Here is a 21251-nt window from a genome sequence, read left to right on the forward strand (position 1 = left end):
TCTGAGCCTAACGCAGCCACTCAGACAACTCTAAATACCAGCGTTGTCTTAAGGGTGCGCTGGGGAAAAAAGCAGCGTTAGCTACGCGGGTCTTTACCGACAAAACTCTAAATCTAGCCGTATATGTTCAGTTGGAAATATGGATGACTTTGTTCAAACCTGTATTACTATAGTTTATATTTCCGCAATTGTTAATTATGTGTCAGAACATGTATTTTGCTATATTGTAATGTATAAAAACCTCAATAAAAATCTTTGATTTATAAAAAAAAAAGCCGCAATGCACTACTGGGAGCTAGCTGCTTATTAGTGGCTGCAAGTATATGCTTCTTGTCATTGGCTCAACTGATGTGCTCAGCTAGCTCCCTGTAGTGCGTTGCTGTTCCTTCAACAAATGATACCAAGTCAATAAAGCAAATTTGATAATAAAATTTGAAATCTGTTATTTGTTCTATCTGAATTTATGACATAAAACAAAATTGCTTCAACTTTTTATGAGCACTTTATTTTCAGTGTAGTCACTGCCTACAGCTAGATAAGCATTGCAGAACTTAGGTTACATAGTCATATGGTTTTTCCAGTAAAATACCTCTACTGAGCATGGGCAATAAACTGATTACAGCTAGACAATAGGTGTCTCTTAGCAACACTTCAAGGCAAAAACTGCCAATTCCCCTTCCTGTAGAGACCCCAGTCCCCTTATAGGGTTGTGTCAGGAAGAAATAGACACTGTGCAAATGAAGTAAATAAAAATAAATAGCTAAAATCCTTTTGAAATTATGAATAATACATATTTTTAATTATTTCTTTTAAGTATAACCCGCTGCTTAGTGCTTTTTATTAGAACAATTACATAAATTATTTAATATCTCTTAAAAGAAGCAATAAATTAAAAAATAAAAATAAATATATCTAGGTAGAGCAGAGAAGTTTGAAAAACCTTTCTAATTATTCAATCTATTTTGTTTTCTTGGTATTCTTTGCTGAAGCTGAACTATTTACATACTGAGGACAGAATGGGTGTTTGTAAAGCAAGCAAAAAAAAGTGCTAAACATAGTAATACCAGCTGTAACATGTAATATGACTTGTGGGTGCTTATGATTAAACAATAACATTTGCTCTCTTTTGCTGCCTCTTACCAACAACTATGGAGATGGGCTCAGGAGCATGTCTGTATCTTGAGCAGTATATGTACATTGTTATTGTAATACATTGCTACATCTTAACCAGATTTATCTCTAAAATTATTTTTGAATATTTAATTTTTGAGATGTGCATTTGATATACAAACAGCCAAATATATTAGTGGATGAAACAGACGAAAACGAATGATCGCTTGACAAAATCGATTTGTTCATGCCATTTTGTGCCAAAAAAGGTGCAGGAATAGGGGAGAGGTGCTATTTTGTTTGGTTAATGAGCTCATTTGTTTGTAATGATGTACAGAGGGTCTGACCATTCATTTGTGCATTGTCCCTTGTCCAGTCCTGCTATAGTGTTACTAATGACTGATGATAGGGACAGCTAGTCAGCCGCTAAATGCTGGACTTTAGTCATACAGGAATTGTATGTTCTTTTAACATTGAAAGATAGGTTATTTTAATTGTTTAAATCCTATAATGTAAGATGTATGTTAATTTCTTTATTGGCTGTTCCCATTGGAAATAACAGTAATGAATCCAAATCCAATATTCGTCCGAACCGAATACCTTCATGGATAAAATAAAGCTGAACCGAAAATGTGAAAACATCCAAAATAATCTTTTGGACAACATTTTTTTTGCCAGTGCAAATGTCTATTTAATTTAAATGTTGTACACAATGGCTGATAGTATCAATATTTGAATCACTCTAAAATCTTGTTTTATATTGCAAACCACACTTTAGAAAACTATAAACAAAATGTTAAGGCTTAGATTACAAGAGGAGCGCAAAAATATTAGCATTGTTGTGCATTAACATTACTTGAGCATAATCTGTAGTGCTTCTATTTTTGCTCTTATGCTACAAGTCTTAAGTTATTTTTATTTGTTTTTTAAGTTTATACATTTTTATAAATTTTTGGGAAAAAAGGGTAAAAAAACTAAACAAAATACAGCAATATGAACATATTGAAACACAAACATAAAATTACGTTAGTCTTACTAATGGTTAACCATCTTTCTATCATTGTAACACAGGTAGAGATGAGTTCAGTTGGCACATAATTGTGTGTTAGGGTTTAGGTGCCAAACCCCTGTGAGTAAATGGATTTAAATATTCCAGGATTTGGGTAAACGTGAGGAAAGCGGTAGACTGGTGTCCGTTCATAAACAAGTCTGAAGTCATTTTTTTCACTCAAGCAATAGTGTAGGGTGCGCTAACATCTACATATTGTCAAATCCCTCATATTATAAACTTCTATGGGAGACCAGTACAATTCATGTTGGATATCAATCAAGCTCTAATTCATGCGTTAAGCTGATGGTACCCAAGTACTGGAGTTTTTCGTGTTTTATTAATAATAATAATAATAGATTTTGCAGCATAATTTTGGATTGCACTTGACTCCTCACTTGTAATACAAGCGCAGTGAGCACTCTAATAGCACTTTCTGTGCTATCCACTAAATGTACAGGATGCCTGAAAAATTTTGACCGCATTAAAGGGACAGTAAAGTCAAAATTAAACTTAAATGGATTGAATAGAGCATGGCATTTCAAACAACTTTCAAATTCACTGCTATGATAAAATTAAGCTTAGTTCTCTTGGTATCATTGGTTTAAGAGTAATCCTAGATGAGCTCAGGAGCGTGCATGTGTCTTTAGCCATCTGGTAGTAGTGTTTGGATCATTGTTTATAGCACTGTTATACATAGTTACAAACACTGCTGCCATAGATTGCTACAGACACTCAATGGCAGCACAATATGCAACTTATAATATAGTGATAAACAATGCTATAGTTGCAAACACTGCTACCAGAAGGCTTAGGACACGTGCACACTCCTGAGCTCACCTAAGATTACTCTTTAAAAAAAGGATAACAAGAGAACTAAGCAAAATGAATAATAAACGTACATTGGAAATTTGTTATAGCACCCTTTGCTATCGATTGCGCTCCACTTGTAATATAGCTCTAACATTTTTGCTTTTTTATTCTACACAGTTGTTGGGGATTATTTTGCTCATTCTTTAAAAGATTAACATTTGAAATTAGAAAATAAAGATACGTAAAGTAAAAATCGTTCTGACCTCATCAAATACATCAACACGCGCATGGTTATTCAGCAATATTTTTACAACCTCTGTATGTCCCTCTTCCGCAGCCGCTAACAGTGGAGACCAACCATTCTAAAAAATAAAGACAAAAATGGTTTCAAATCATCTGGAATTTCTTGATATATTTCAACATAATCAGTTAAAGGTGCAGTAAAGGGACATTAAACACTTTGAGATGGTAATATAAAATGATAAATTGTATATATAAAGAAAGTCTGCAATATACTTTCATTATTTATTTTGTCCCCTTTTCCTGTAATTCTATTCTGAAATCGTGAGCTTTTCAGTTAGAAATGGAAGTGCAGAACACTGTTATATTCCACACAGTCATTGGCTGCACACTCTAGTGACCTATTTATACCTGTCCCTAATTGGCCACAGCAGAGAAGGTAACCTAAGTTACAACAAAACTATTGACAAAACTTTACTCTTGTTTTGTCAATATTTAAACAGCTAATGGAACTTTAAAAAATACATCTACATGTTATTTTCAGACTAAACTTTTCTTTGAAAGATTCATTCTATCCAGCATTTATTTAGTGTTCAATGTCCCTTTAAAGAAAATAAACATGATATTGTGCCTATGAAATAGAACTATATAAACTATATGTAAAAATCATCCATGATACAAATTAATGTAAAACTAACAGGAACAGCATAATCTGTACACTGCGCGCTAAGGGGATAGGAACTCAATGGCTGAGAAGAAACACTACAATAATTCTATTGGTGCACAGTTAAATGCATCACAAGCAAAATAACAAAACATTTATTTATTTCTTAACACAAAATATCTGTTTTTCAAAAAAGAAAAAAAAAAACGCAATACGCAGTAAAATTATATTTTTTAGAGGAATTGGGGAAAAAAATTAACATCTCTTTAATGTAACCAAATGTAACATCGCTTTAATATAACCAAATGTAACATACAGTATGTTAATATAAACAAACTATCGGTTTGGCTAATGAAATAGTAATACAATAATCTCAGTAAAATACCCCTTTCTTTAGGGAGTTTTTATTCCTGCAAATCAAACATAATGATCGCTGGTGTCAGGAAATCAACAGTTAAAAGATCAATTAAAAATAGAATTGTGTCAAGCTGCACAGTTAGTTTTATATGTGACATTTGAAAATATAATACAATTAAAAATGTTACCTCCTTTTTAATTATTATTATTTATTTATTTTTTTAAATCATTCTGTTTTTAAGCCTTATAATGCTTATTAGCCCAGTAAGTACTTGAGTCATACAGTCATAGTGGATGCCAATGCACCATGCCATTGAGTAGGCACTGTGAGTGCTGGTCATGACCTTGCACGCCCACTACAGATAAGATGCATGCGCATTTTAAATCACATTATGTATGCAAAATTCCTAGTTCTCTCCAAAGGATCACCTTGTTTCAAAGAGACCACCATGGAATTGAAATTCAAAATTTCAGATGAAGTAAATTATTGCTACATAAACGCACATAATAAATATGTCACATCAAGGGACATATACGCTGTTTACAATGGTTACTATTTTAAGTGAGTTATACTAAGCAATCATTTTAATAAATAATACAAATATGTCAAATACAATATACCTTAGCTTGTTTGTTTATGGTCTGCTGCATTCTGTTGGAATTTATATGTTTAATTATTTCCAGTAAAACATCTTCATTCCCTTCTCTGGCACAGTAATGTAACGGTGTCTCAGCTGTCTGTAAGAAAAGAAAAAAAAGAAACTATGAAGGCAATAAAATGTAAGAAAGGATCTTATTGGCATATAAAACTCTGCACTGTATATAAACACAGATACACAATGTATTAAACAGTAATAAAGGGTAAAGATTTCGAGAGCCTGAGCACAAATTTAAGACAGAGGTTTTTAACATTTTTAGTGGCAACTTTTGTTTATTTTTTTAAGATAAATGTGACCCTGCAAAGACATCACTTATGTAATATAATCAGAAAAAGGATGAATACACATATAAACGTAACTGTAAGACTGTACAGTTAAAGCTACACTGCTGTATAAACTTGTTTCCCCTTAACGTGTTCCAAATGACTTGTTATACTTACTGCAGAGTATTAAATGTATGGCAAATTGTTCCTTCATGCATATTTTTGTTTTTTTAAAATAGCAGTTTTTTATCATTAAACCCATGACGTTGGACATACCCATACTAGTGGACTGAGTTTGCAAGAAGAGCACACCTGCTTATGTTATTTATGTTAAAGGGATAGTCTAGTCAAAATTAAACTTTCATGATTCAGATAGGGCATGCAATTTTAAACAACTTTCCAATTTACTTCTATTATCTAATTTGCTCAATTCTTTAGATATCCTTTGTTGAAGAAATAGCAATGCACATGTGTGAGCCAATCACACAAGGCCTCTATGTGCAGCAACCAATCAGCAGGTACTGAGCATATCTAGATATGCTTTTCAGCAAGTGATATCAAGAGAATGAAGCAAATTAGATAATAAAAGTAAATTAGAAAGTTGTTTAAAATGACATGCTCTTTCAAAATCATGAAAGAAAAAAATTGGGTTTCATGTCCCTTTAAGTATTAAAATGCTAATTAAGGCTGTGGGGGGGGGGGGTTGCATAATCAGAAGCAGCTATTTCACATACAAAATCTCTCTCTCCCTCATTCCCCCAACTCGGAGATACATCAGTGCTATTGTCTTCTATTTACTAGGGATGGGTGAATGTTTCGCAACATTAAAAAATATTTGTACAACATTCTAATATTTGTTTAATGTACTAGTATTTCTAATGTTTTCTTTAAATGTAATATTCAATTTGAATTTTCTAATAATTAGATTCAAATTATGCAATATTCGAATTAGAAAAATTTGAATTTATATATTTCTAATAGTATTTCTAATGCTTTCTTTTAATGTAATATTCGAATTATGCAATATTCGAAATTGAAACATTCGTATTTATATATTTGTATCTATTATGTATCAATTTACTAAATTCCCTACCACATGAACTATTGAACTTCTGAATAGTATTTGTTTAATCGACTGTTACATTCGAAATTTCGAATGTGGACATTCGATCTAATTATAAACATTTAAATTTGAAAGTGACATTTAAATACTGTGAATAGAATCCGATTATAGAATTTTTAAGAATATTCGTTCTTATCAACATTCGTTTATGTAAATCGAATTTCTACAATAAAAAATGTTTAACATTCGAATTAGAATATAAACACATTCGCCCATCCCTACTATTTACCTAGCTTTTCTACAGAGCAAATGTTTGTTACTCATATTTTCAGTGTATGTGGGAATACAACAGGCAACATTAGCTATTTCAAATAACAAAATAAAGGTAAATTAGCTAGTTGCAAACAATTAAATAAAATCCACCAGGTAAAATGGAATATTGGGAACATATTTAGGGCTATAGTTTCAGAGTGGTGCGCTATTGCTTGCGCACAAGTGATATAGGGTTTTTGTGGCCTTGTGCGTGCAAGTTACATTCCACCCATAGAGAAATACATACATATATCTTATTGCAATCCCTGGGACTCTTATATTTTTTTGCTCAAAACGAGGCTCCATTAAAGTCTATAGGAGAAAAAACTTTGCAAAGTTTAGAGCACAAAAGTTTTACTTGTGATCTGTAATACGTGCACAGATAAAGCGAATTTGCGCTAACCTCGTAATCTAGCCCTACAGGGGAGAATATTTTAGAGTACGATGTCCCTTAAAAGAGATGGTCTAGATTGAGCTCACAATTTTAAAAAAAATTCCAATTTGCTTCAATTTTACTTTGTTCTCTTGGTATCCTTTATTGAGAAGAATACTTAGTTAGGCTAAGGAACATCATGTGCCTAGAACACTATATGGCAGCAGCTTTGAAACAATGCTTTTAACAATGTTAAACTTTTTTACAGTCAAGAGACAAATCAACTGAAATATTCATCTTACCTTCCTCGCTGTGGCCACTTACAGCCAAATAATACAAGAAATAAAATCAAAATAAATAAGGAAAGACCATTACAAAGTTGTTGTTTTTAACTAGGTATAATTACACATATTATGAGGGACTAGATTCTAAGCGTACTGTCCCTTTAACATGTTAGACCTTTGCTAAGGTGAAATTATCAGCAGGTACAAGATTCTGCAAAAGCAAATTTAATGTAAGACGTATATCCTGCTATGGGGTGTATTTTCTACCGTTTCTGTATGGGAAGTATACATACATATGCTCAATAAAATCATCAAGTTCAAAATTATACAAAATGTGCAGAGTACAAAGTAAAAATGATAATAAAAAATAAAAATTGTGTTTGAATTACTAATTAAAATTCATATTTAAAGTAAAAAAGCATAAATCTTAATCAAAGAACAATATATAAATTATACTTTTTTTTTTATTTGGAATGAGCTCTTAGAGAGTGGGCTAGACAGGTGCGTTCTGTGGACGTTTGAAGTTCTCTTACAGTATTTATTGTAGTTCTGTGGACATGTTTGAAGTTCTCTTACAGTAGTTATTGTAGTTTCTAAGCATTTTACCCCTGCTAGTCTCACTGATTTATCTTGTTAAATGTAAGCTGGTGTGTTTGTCTCAAAATATATAATGCACATATTGCACTGACATAAAAAGATATGCAAGTAAAACGAGAAGCCCATAAATGTGAATGTGTAAATACAAAGATAATGGCTTTATTTTAGACATGTGCACCGGCAAAAAATTTGTTACATGCTAAAGATTTGTTTTGGATTTTTTCAAACGTTCTGTTTGGCTAAATTCAAACAATTAAAAGAACCTATATTTTAATGTTAAAAGAACATACACCTCCTGTATGACTAAAATCCAGAATTTAGTGGCTGACCGTCTGTCCATAACATCAGTCATTACTATGGTAGGATTGGACAGGAGACAATGGACAAATAAAAGGTAAGACCCCCTGTACATCATTACAAACAAAGGAGCTTATTAGGCAAACAATATAACTCCTTCCCCCCATTCCTGTTCCTTTTTTTTACACCAAATAGCAGGAACGAATGAACAAATCGATTTTGTCACGCAATTATTTGTCTTTTGTCATTTTTTGTCCAATAATGTATTTGGCTGTTCATATATTAAACAAATTCACATCTGTTCTTAATTTCGTATGTCTATACTTCAAAAATCAAATGTTGTTATAGGTGCTGGGTGCTCTATGTTACATTAATTCTGCCTTTGTGCATTCCCGAAGGCTTCATTACTTTCTATGGTAGGCAGTTCTCTATTTGCTGGGTTCCACTGCTCTATTAGAGCCCTTCGGTTTATAACATCCTGTCTCTCTAAGGCCACATGCTCTCTCATTGTATCAGCCACATGAGTGTCTTGCTCATGTAATTCCAGTTGTATGAGACACTTCACAAGGGTTATAGAGTCTTTATGAATTCTACACGCAAGTGAAGGTGAAAGATCCCGACCATGCCTCCGCAACGCCCCAGAACACGCATAGCCGGCTCCATGAGACACCTTCTGTTCTATCCAATGAGATTACAGCAGACATGAAGATTTTACAAACATATAGATTAAGCATTTTACAAGTGTGGGGTTCTAATTATAGTTTTTTCAGCATTGCTTGCAGCTCATGTTTGAAGTGTAAGAAATAATGTATTGAGCCCACTAACAAAACAATTGAACGACAGATGAAACAAGGCTTAATGAACTTAGAATATGATCTGAACTTCATATGAGGCAAATTCACAAGTGAGTTTTAATCTGGTTCAAAGACTCTAAAGGAGTTTGTGAATGTCTGGGCTATGAATGAGCCTATAATAAAAAAAAAAAAAAAACATACACTACAATACTGGCATTCATTGCTGCTTGTAAGCTACAACTTACTCACTTTTAATTTATTTTTATAGCTTAGAGGGACATGAGACCCAACGTACTATTGTTAACAATTTTCCAATTTACTTCTGTCATCCACTACTGGGAGCTAGTGGAGCATATCTGCCGAGCCAATGACAAGAGACAAATGTGCGTAACCACCAATCAACAGCTAGCTCCCAGTAGTGCACTGCTGCTGAGGATATGTACATATTCTTTTCAACAAAGGATACCAAAAGTACATTTGATAATAGAAGTGAAATGAAATGTGTCTTAAAATGACTGTAATGCAGTTGTCTCTACTTCACATACAAAACCCTTTTGTTTTTAAAGACCTCTCTATACTGACGAGATGTCTTAGATGTAGAGCTTTTAAATATAAAGCCCTGAGAACTAAACTTGTGTAATTCAGATAGAGAATACAATTTTAAGACTCTTCTAAATTCACTTCTATTTTCAAATTTACATTGTTCTCTTGGTATCCTTTGTAAAAAAATAATAAGTATGTATACTACATATACTACAACTTCTGAGAGCTAATTAGTGATTGGTGGCTAAACAGATTTGTCTCCTGTCATTGGCTCACCAGATGTGTTCAGCTTACTTCCAGTAGTGCATTACTGTTGTGGAGTTGACTTTAACTGTGTGTTTTATCACAGCAGAGGTTAAACAGTTATAAACAAAGCATTTTCTTTTTACACATTAATATCCCTTTAATGTTGATATACCTGTCCCTTTAATGCTTCTAAGCAATATTTGCAGGAACAGGCTGGTTCTCTGTAGCTGCAAAGTGCAAGCGCTTTAATGTATCAACTGTGTCCTGAAGAAACTTACGCTGGAGCCAAGTCCTAAACACGGTTTATAAAGACGAGGGTTTTAGCATAAACAGAGAGAAGTGACATGATGGGTCTGAGCGCTGAGATTTGTACTGTCCATAAGGAATGGAATGAAAGAATATAAGGTTAGGGATCTTGTTTAACCACAAATCTTGTAAAAAGTCAACAAGCTGTTAGGGCACTGTCTGCCGATGAATATCTTTGTGATACATTTTATACAATTACATTTCCTTCGTTAGAGAAAGAAAACATTGTGGCACTATTTGTTTTATAGAAAAAAGAAAAAAAGTTCCAAAGAGCCTTGTAGTAAAAATATTAGCAACCTTTATTAATATTAAAAACCGCACACAGGAGGTGACAAATAATCTTAAAAAGGCCAAACCAAAAACAATGTCTGACCGGTTTCGGTGCTACTGCACCGTAAACGTAATCATAGACATGGTTGTAATGCAGCTGTTAGAGACATTAAATGGTATACAACGCTTTTCTATTGGTTAAAACTTAAATGAAGTAATTGGCCTAAAAGTAACCCTTTATGTACCAAGAATGTATGATTATTATGATTGAAAAGGTGATATAATGTATACACATCTGACCATTAAACTTCTTAAAATATTTTTCTATCAAAGAAACATATTCAAGGGAAATGCTATTTAGACCTACATATAGCTTATTCAAAATGATTCACTTTTTTTGTCAATGTTATTAATTGAAAATGTATAAAGGCAAAATAACAATAAGCCCATAATTCTCAAAACTGAGACCTCATTAGAGTGATAGTTCAAATGCATAACATTAACAAACGTGTAAAGTACAGTGATCATAGTAAAATAAAAGCTAAGAGGAAGACAAAAATGAGGGGGGACACAATACACCAATATCAGTAATTTGGTAACATAAAATTAGCTGCCAGATATAAATGCTAATCAAACATATTAAACAACTGATAATACACTGATGCATAAATATTGGAGCAGAATGCAATCTACTTTTGCTTGTGAAACAGAATACAACAAATTGCGGCTAGTAGTAACGATTAAAGCACAGACAGAAAGGCAAACAGGGTCTAGTCTTGTTTAACTTAAAAGCCTAAATTTAAACATAGTCAATATTAGCAAATACTGACTTAGAACTGTAAAGCAAAAATGAGAACTACCAAAATAGAGGGAATTGGAATAATCTATCTTTGCCAGAAATTGATGATATCATTCTCTGAATTAAAGCTTAGTGGTTCCAGGCTATTCAGCCTGAATATCCAATAGGCTTCTTGCCGACATAAAATGGAAATTTGTCTCCACCTCTGGGTGGTCTCTGTATCTGTTCTATTGCTCTCCACTTGAATGTACTAACATTCTTATGATGACATTCCAGAAAATGTCTAGAAAGGGCTGAGCACGGTCTTTCTCCTGAAACATAGGATAGATGTTCCCTTATCCGGGTACCCACTTCTCTAGTGGTTCTCCCAATATATACTTTTTTGCACTGAGTGCATTCTATCAAGTAGATGACATATACACTTTTGCAATAAACACATCCTTTAGTAGGGAATTCCTCCCCTGTCTGATGGGATGTAAAAGACTTGGAAACCTGTATGTGATCACATGATGTACGGGTATTCCTCCCACATCTGTAGGTTCCTGAGCAATGAAGCCAGGAACTTTCAGAAGTTTTGTTTTTGAGAAGACTAAGAGAAAGAATATTCCCTAGCGTTGCAATTACGCTTTGCTGAAAAAGAGCATCCTTTTGCTACCTGGTTCTTCAACTTTTTTTCTCCCATGAAAATGGGTAAATTCTCTTTAATGATCTTACAGACCTGTTCATATTGGTCTGAGAAGTTGGTAATAAACCTAGATTTAAAATGCTCAGTATCTTTCTTACTCAAACTATTTGACTTGCCCATTAGCATGGTGTCACAACTCATATGGTTGACTTCCTTATAAGCTCTGTCTACCACCCTTCTCGGATAGCCCCTTTCTCTCAATCTTTGGCTTAGGTTCCCACTCTCTTGTTGGAAAGATTCTTCCAGACTACAGTTCCTTTTTAGCCGCATAAATTGTCCTTTGGCTATGCCTCTAAATACATGACCTGGATGATTACTACGTGCATGTAATAGGCTGTTTCCTGCAATCGGTTTCCTAAAGAGAGTGGAAATCACTTTGCCCAGTAGAGTTGATCCTCTTAAGGACACATCCAAGTAATTGATTTTATCCTTTTGTCACTCATAGGTAAAATGTATACCCTCACTACTTATTCTCACTACATTGTAACCTGAACGTGTTCTACATCTGCCGAACAGTCAGAAACTAGTTAAGGTTGAGTTAAATTATACCCAACTGTTAAATCACTTCAAAGTCAAGCAGAATATTTGTAAAAAGCTTCCTAGAAAATATGTCACCAACATCTCTATATAAAAATGAAGTTTTTTTCCCTCAGAATTTCCTCAATAACTACATCACATTGTAAAGGGACTGTAAGTAGCCAATAAGGATGCTAGTCCTGGGACTAGCAAGGGAACGTGCATCTAGCATGTGCAGGCACAGTCATATTATTTCCCACCTTAGTTCACGCTGCTTAGTACATGGATTACATTTTCGCTAAATCCCATCCTATAACAGTAACGCAAAGTATGAACTCAGCACTGGAGAAGCTGATTAGCTGCAGGGTTTTTAATATTGCAGATTAGTACAAATAGTTTCTCTGGATCACAGAGCACTTACACTGTTGAGCTGAAGAAATTTTGAGGTAAAATATTTTCTTCTTCTACATAGTGATGTTTATGTGATATTTTCATGTCAGCTTTTTACAGTTACGATGCATCATTTTATATGATAAAACATATGAGTAACATGTTCCTTGAAATAATATGAACGTAAATCCACAATAGTGAAATAAATGGGGAATATATTGCATAACCAAAAAGGTAAGTTTAACGAAAGATATTCTTAGCACACAGTTTGTGTCCTGAAACAAGGGATTCTGGTTCAGGGTTTGGAAATGAAAATAAAAAACCTTTTTGGGTTAGTACATTTACATAAATGTGGATTCATTTTTAACTCATTCCTGAAACAAATATCTTGCTGGAAAAAAAAAAAAAAATATTGCAGCTGGAAAATGGAGAGTTTTGTCCCTCTTCAGAGCAGCGAGTGATGAGATTAGATCCATCTTCCTGCGCATAGCACAACTTCCAGTAAAGAAACTAATATTTAACTGAAACCGAATGCCCACATGAACAAAATTTGGCCATAGTTAAGTTTTGAAAAATATGACACAACTCTTTCAGATGAAACCATTGTGTTGCCTGCACATGTCTAGTGTAAATTAATTCCTAAACGGTCCTGTCTTTTTCTCAAAGACTATCATGCCAATATCTAGTTTTTCGATTTTATTGGTACACCACCAAGTATTATGCTATATGTGTGAGAGACAATAAAATTAAGAGCATATGTTTATTAACTAATTGGCTGTAAGAGACGGCTCAGACTCAATGCATCATAGCCCCTGGGATATAAGGGGTTAAATGGTATAAAATGCATGTCAACTCACTGCAGAAATATCAGTTAGTATTACCAGTTTTGTGGTGGATGAAATATCTCCATCGTATTCCATAAGAAGACAGATCATTTTTACATCTTCATCTTTAAAGTGAATAGCATCTTTTTTCACGGCTGCTGCCAAGTGCAGAGGTGTCTCTCCATTCTGTAAAACACAATAAAATAATGCTCAAAATAAAATATCATTATTCATTTATTTATTAGCTGCTCTCTGTATCGTGTGGCCCAGAGAGAGTTCCAGCAATTAAATCTTTTGCAAACAAGTAGGGTGTGTTTTATTTCAGTGCAAATGGGGGAGGGGTCATGTATATTTTATGTCACAAGCTCATTGGTCAGTGGACTAAGCTAGGTGGGATCATATAGTGGCGGGAGGGGCAATCCTCCCCCCTCCTCAATACAATAGAGTTTGCAACCTAAAAGATAGGGGTGATTTTGCACCATGGTGGACAATTTTTTGATGACAGCTAATAGGAAGATATTCTGTTGTCACAGTCACACAGTCAAGGCCCCCCAATCCATTAGGTGCTAAAACATTGAATGCAGCTCAGGTAGTTTCTGGGGGGGGGGGTTCATTCTAAGCCACTCTGGTCCATAAGAAGAGCAGCGGTTTTGATTACAGTTAAAATGTATAAGAAAAAATGAAAAACTATGAAAAACTGGAGTGTTGAAGGGTTCTCAAATGGGTTTTGTGATAGTTTTAACTGATCTTCAAAGAAACATAAGATATGCCTGAAGTGCAGGTTTGTCACATACAGGGACGCCTTAGTGTGAAAGTGACATTATGGTTAAAGTATGTCATTACTGACCCTGGAACTTGGGTTGAATCACAATCATAAAAGAATTCCACTGTTGATACCCCTGAAGCTCGGAATTGCTACCTCACGCAAACACAAAATCATTATCCACATTATTAATCTCCAGATTTTGTAATCCAAAAAGCAAACACACGCGCACTTAGGGGACAATTTATTAAGCAGCAGATGCTGCATCGACGCCTCATAGTTTCTGATCCACCAGAAACGTTTAAGAAGCAGCGGTCGTAAGACTCCTTAATTTCTCCACCACGTTTTAAGTGGTGGACTGAAATCATCCCTATCCGATCCGATCGGGATGATTGACGGCCCCAGCTAGCACCCGATTGGCCACCAGTGAGCAGGGGGCGGCATTGCACAAGCATTTCACCAGATACTTGGGCATGCCACCAAGTATTAACAAATAACAAACACCTAACCGCCAGCACAAAGTATTTACAAACCTCTCGCACAAAGTATTAACAAAAACACCTAACCGCCCGCACAAAGTATTAAAAAAACGCCCGCAAGAAATATTAACAAATAACAAACACCTAACCGCCCGCACAAAGTATTAACAAACCTCCCGCACGAAGTATTAACAAATAACAAACACCTAACCGCCAGCACAAAGTATTAACAAACCTCCCACATGAAGTATTAACAAAAACACCTAACCGCCCGCACAAAGTATTAACAAATAACAAACACCTAACCGCCCGCACGAAGTACGGTATTAAACCACCTGCACAAAGTATTAACAAATAACAAACACCTAACTGCCCGCACGAAGTACGGTATTAAATCACCCGCACAAAGTATTAACAAATAACAAACACCTAACCGTCCGCACCAAGTATTAACAAATAAACACCTAACCGCCAGCACAAAATATTTGCAAACCTCCTGCACAAAGTATTAACAAACCACCTGCACAAAGTATTAACAAATAAAAGACACCTAACCGCCCGCACAAAGTATCACTGAGATTACGAGTTTTGCGGTAACAGGGGTGCGTTGCTAAGGAGCCTATTTTTTTTAACGCTCCCTTAAGACAACACTGGTATTACAGGTTTTTTTAAACCTGGCGTTAGCCGCAAAAAGGTGAGCGTAGAGCAAAATTTAGCTCCACATCTCACCTCAATACCAGTGTTGCTTACGGTAGCAGTAAGCATGCTAAATGTGCTCGTGAACGATTTCCCCATAGTTAACAATGGGGCTGAGCCGGCTGAAAAAAAACCTAACACCTGCAAAAAAGCAGCGTTCAGCTCCTAACACAGCCCCATTGATTCCTATGGGGAAATACTAACACCTAGTCTGCCGCCCCAGACATCGTCCCCACCTGCTTAATATTATTAAAGTGAATGTAAATTTTGATGCTAAAGTGCCCGGTTTTTAAAACTTTGATTAAAAACAGGGGCACTTTAATTCATCAATATTTTCATTTCACTCCTGTTGTGAAAAAAAACTTACCTTTTAATCTTCACAGCAGCTCCAGCTTCCTCCACCTGTTTCAAAGCCTCTTCCTGGGTCTAAAATGAGGTATCTGGCTTCCTCCAATCACAGCAGTGAATCAGACACTGAATCCCCCGGGGGGGAATCTGTGATTGGAGGATGACCTATCAATCATTTCTGACATCAGAAATGGCTTGTGAGACCGGAGAAAGCTGCAGCTGCTGTGAAGTTTAAAAGGTAAGTTTTTTGTCACAACAGGAGTGAAATGTAAATTTTGATGAATTAAAGTGCCCCTGTTTTTAATCAAAGTTTTAAAAACCGGGCACTTAAACATCAAAATTTACATTCACTTTAAGCCCTAATCTAACCGGACACTGCCGCCACCTACATTCTACTAATGAACCCCTAATCTGCTACCCCCAACATCGCCGAACCCTACACTATATTTATTAACCCCTAATCTGCCCCCAAACATCGCTGCAACTATATTAAATTTATTAACCCCTAATCTGACGCCGCCAACGTCGCCGCCACTATAATAAAGTTATTATCCCCTAAACCTAAATCTAATCCTAACACCCCCTAACTTAAATATAATTTAAATAAATCTAAATAAAATAACTACAATTAAATAAATTAATCCTATTTAAAACTAAATACTTACCTATAAAATAAACCCTAAGCTAGCTACAATATAACTTATAGTTACATTGTTTAGGATTTATATTTATTTTACAGGCAACTTTATATTTATTTTAACTAGGTAGAATAGTTATTAAATAGTTATTAACTATTTAATAGCTACCTAGTTAAAATAAGTGCAAATTTACCTGTAAAATAAATCCTAACCTAAACACTACACTATCATTAAATTAACTACATAAACTAACTATAAGTAACTACAATTAAATTAAATAAACTAAAGTACGAAAAAAATACTAAATTACAGAAAATAAAAAAATTATTACAATTTTTTTAAACTAATTACACCTAATCTAATCCCCCTAATAAAATAAAAAAGCCCCCAAAAATAATAAAAATCCCTACCCTATACTAAATTACAAATAGCCCTTAAAAGGGCCTTTTGCGGGGCATTGCCCCAAAGTAATCAGCTCTTTTACCTGTAAAAAAGAATACAATACCCCACCCAACATTAAAACCCACCACCCACACTCCCAACCCTACTCTAAAACCCACCCAATCCCCCTTAAAAAAAACTAACACTACCCCCTTGAAGATCACCCTACCTTGAGACGTCTTCACCCAGCCAGGCACAAGTGGACCTCCAGAGGGGCAGAAGTCTTCATCTGATCCGGGCAGAAGAGGACCTCCAGACGGGCAGAAGGCTTCATCCAGACGGCATCTTCTATCTTCATCGATCCGGAGCGGAGCGGGTCCATCTTCAATCCAGCCGACGAAGAGCATCTTCTTCGAACGAAGTCCAAGCGAAGAATGAAGGTTGCTTTAAATGACGTCATCCAAGATGGCGTCCCTTGAATTCCGATTGGCTGATAGGATTCTATCAGCCAGTCGGAATTAAGGTATGAAAAATTGAGCTTGCCTTTTATTGGCTGTTCCAATACCGTACTTCCCGAATGAAGTACGGTATTAACAAACCGCCCGCACAAAGTATTAAAAAAACACTTAACCACCTGCACAAAGAATTAACAAAAACACCTAACCGACCTACGAAGTATTAACAAATCACCCCCACAAAGTATTTACAAATACCTAACGCATGCGCAATATGTAGTAATCAACCGTCACCCCCCCACCGTAATCACAAAATAAAATGTATTAACCCCTAATCCGACAACCCCCACATCGCAAAGTACATAATACACATATAGACATATTTTGGAGCTTTTTGCAGTCACGTAGTAGTGATGTCGCGAACCTAAAAATTTCGGTTCGCGAACGGCGGACTCGAACTTCCGCAACTGTTTGTGAACGGGCGAACCAGGTGAACCACCATTGACTTCAATAGGCAGGCAAACTTTAAAACCAACAGGGACTCTTTCTGGCCACAATAGTGATGGAAAAGTTGTTTCAAGGGGACTAACACCTGGACTGTGGCATGCCGGAGGGGGATACATGGCAAAACTCCCATGGAAACTTACAAAGTTGATGCAGAGTCTGGTTTTAAGCCATAAAGGGCATAAATCACCTAACATTCCTAAATTGTTTGGAATAACGTGCTTTAAAACATTAGGTATGATGTTGTATCGATCAGGTAGTGTAAGGGTTACGCCCGCTTCACAGTGACAGACCAAACTCCCCGTTTAAAGGTACAGTCTACACCAGAATTGTTATTGTTTTAAAAGATAGATAATCCCTTTATTACCCATTTCCCAGTTTTGCATAACTAACACATTTATAATAATATACTTTTAACCTCTGTGATTATCTTGTATCTAAGCCTCTGCAAACTGCCCCTTTTTTGCCTGCTCCCAGATAACTTCTTGTGCATGAGCACAGTGTTATCTATATGAAATACGTGAACTAACACCCTCTAGTGGTGAAAAAATGTTAAAATGCAATCTGAAAGAGGTGGGCTTAAAGGTCTAAGAAATTAGCATATGAACCTCCTAGGTTAAGCTTTCAACTAAGAATACCAAGAGAACAAAGCAAAATTGGTGATAAAAGTAAATTGGAAAATTGTTTAAAATTACATGCTCTATCTGAATCCTGAAAGTTTATTTTGGCCTAGACTGTCCCTTTAACGCATCGCAAACAGTCCATTTGCACAACCGCAAACTCCCCATTTGCACAAGGTTGGATACCAAGCTAGCCATGTCCCATTCCTTGTCCTCACTGATGTCATTGAAGGTCTCTTCCTCCACCCAGCCACGTACAACACCAAGGGTCCCGAAAGGTGACAACAAGCCCCCTGGGACGCCTGCTGTGTTTGGTCTTCCACCTCCTCAAAGCCACCTTCCTCCTCTGACTCCTCTTCTTTAGATTCCTCTCTCTGCGTTGCCTCTCTCTGCATTATTATAAGGTGTGTTAAGTAGTACTATTCCTATCAGTTTAATCCCTGTGGTGTCCCCTATCAGGGGACGTGTATATGGCATGGATTTTAGGAACCGGGAGATGGAAAAAGATGCTTGGTCGGTCCTCCTACTTCCAATTTGGGGCACTGCGCATGCAATCTACTGTGCCACGAGATAGGAGTGGTGTGTTAAGTATTACTATTCTTATCAGTTTAATCCCTGTTAAGTGCCTTTTTTTTGTTTGGTTTTTGAAGCCACAGTGCAGCACCAGAGGCCAGAAAAATTTGGCATGTACACATGGCTGAAAAATTAGGTATTGTTGCAGCCGCTGCTGTAGCAGCGGCCAGAAAAATTGATGTTTGTTTCCCAGGCAGAAAGTGCCCTAAAACATTGCGGCTTGAACCCTAGTTGGTGGCGGATAAGTCACGCAAGTCATCCAGCATTCGAAGATAAAATACAGCAGCGTGTGGACCATTTTTAGCCCAAGGAAGCTCATCTCATCAGGCCTTTTTTACTCAAATGTATTGCCCAATGTCAGCCCCTTCAGGATCCATCCCTCATTCATCTTAATAAAGGTGAGGTAATCTAGACTTTTTTGACCTAGGCGACATTTCTTCTCAGTGACAATACCTCCTGCTGCACTGAAGGTCCTTTCTGACAGGACACTTCAAGCGGGGCAGGCCAGAAGTTCTAGTGCAAATTGGGATAGCTCAGGCCACAGGTCAAGCCTGAACACCCAGTAGTCAAGGGGTTCATCGCTCCTCAGAGTGTCGAAATGCAAGGTAGTCTGCTACCTGTTGGTCGAGTCGTTCTCTGAGGGTGGACCCCGAAGGGCTGTGGTGATGCATAGGATTTAAAAAGCTCCGCATGTCCTCCATCAACAACACGTCTGTGAAGCGTCCTGTCTTTGCCGGCATGGTCGTGGGAGTTGGAGGATTACTTTCACCTCTTCCCCTGTTAGATTCCCATTGTGCTGTGACATCACCCTTATACGCTATGTAAAGCATACTTTTTAATTTATTTTGGAACTGCTGTATCCTTTCCGACTTGTGGTAATTTGGTAACATTTCAGGCACTTTATGCTAGTAGCGTGGACACCTAGTACAGGTCGTTCTCCTTCAGCTTTTTTTTACGAGGGTCACTCAACAGGCACGAGCTACTCATGTCCCGTTCCTCATCCTCAGTGATCTCACTGAAGGTATCTTCTTCCCCCCAGCCACGTACAACACCACGGGGTACCAGATAGGTGACAATGAGCACCCTGGGATGCCTGTTGTGGTTGGTCTTCCTCCTCCTCAAAGCCACATTCTTCCTCTGACTCCTCTTCCTCACAATCCTCTTCCGGCATTGCCGCTGGTCCAGCAAGGGATGCTGATAAGGCTTTATCTGGTGGTGATGGTGACAACAACTCTTCCTCTTCACGCTCATCTACAGCCTGATCCAGCACTCTTCGCAGGGCACGCTCCAGGAAGAAAACAAATGGTATGATGTCGCTGATGGTGCCTTCATGACGACTGACTAGGTTTGTCACCTCCTCAAAAGGACGCATGAGCCTACAGGCATTGCGCATGAGCGCCCAGTAACGTGGCAAAAAAAATCCCAACTCCGCAGATGCTGTCCTAGCACCCCGTTCATACAAATACTCGTTAACGGCTTTTTCTTGTTAGAGCAGGCGGTCGAACATTAGGAGTGTTGAATTCCAACGTGTCGGGCTGTCGCAAATCAAGCGCCTCACTGGCATGTTGTTTCGCCGCTGGATATCGGAAAAGTGCGCCATGGACATGTAGGAACGCCTCAAATGGCCACACACCTTCCTTGCCTGCTTCAGGATGTCCTGTAAGCCTGGGTACTTATGCACAAAGCGTTGTACGATCAGATTACACACATGTGCCATGCACGGCACATGTGTCAACTTGCCCAATTTCAATGCCGCCAACAAATTTCTTCCATTGTCAGAAACCACTTTGCCGATCTCCAGTTAGTGCGGAGTCAGCCACTGATCCACCTGTGCGTTCAGGGCGGACAGGAGTGCTGGTCCGGTGTGACTCTCTGATTTCAGGCAAGTTAACCGCAAGACGGCGTGATACTGCCGTATCCGGGATGTGGAATAGTACCTGCGGAGCTGGGGGGGTGCCGTTGATGTGGAGCAAGACGCAGCAGCAGAAGAGGACTCAGCCGAGGAGGTTATGGAAGAGAATGGAGTAGGAGGAGTAGAGGAGGTGGCAGCAGGCCTGCCTGCAAGTCGTGCGGTGTCACCAACTCATCCTCTGCAGAGCCACGCATTCCATGCTTGGCAGCCGTCAGCAGGTTTACCCAATGCACAGTGTATGTGATATACCTTCCCTGACCATGCTTTGCAGACCAGCTATCAGTGGTCATATGGACCCTTGCCCCAACGCTGTGTGCCAGACATGCCATTACTTGCTTTCGCACAATCGAATACAGGTTGGGGATTGCCTTTTGTGCAAAGAAATTTCGGCCGGGTACCTTCCACTGTGGTGTCCCAATAGCTAAAAAT

General features: G+C 37.1%; 1 protein-coding gene across 1 annotated transcript in view; it reads right to left on the reverse strand.

Annotated features, from left to right (window-relative positions):
- LOC128661735 (ankyrin-3-like) overlaps positions 1 to 21251 on the reverse strand; it is a 410167-nt gene that overhangs the window by 161821 nt on the left and 227095 nt on the right. The window contains 3 exon segments of the mRNA XM_053715956.1: positions 3235 to 3333; positions 4854 to 4970; positions 13511 to 13639. Coding sequence (XP_053571931.1) covers positions 3235 to 3333; positions 4854 to 4970; positions 13511 to 13639 — 345 coding nt within the window.

The sequence above is a fragment of the Bombina bombina genome, chromosome 5, assembly GCF_027579735.1.
Source record: "Bombina bombina isolate aBomBom1 chromosome 5, aBomBom1.pri, whole genome shotgun sequence".
Lineage (NCBI taxonomy): Eukaryota > Metazoa > Chordata > Amphibia > Anura > Bombinatoridae > Bombina > Bombina bombina.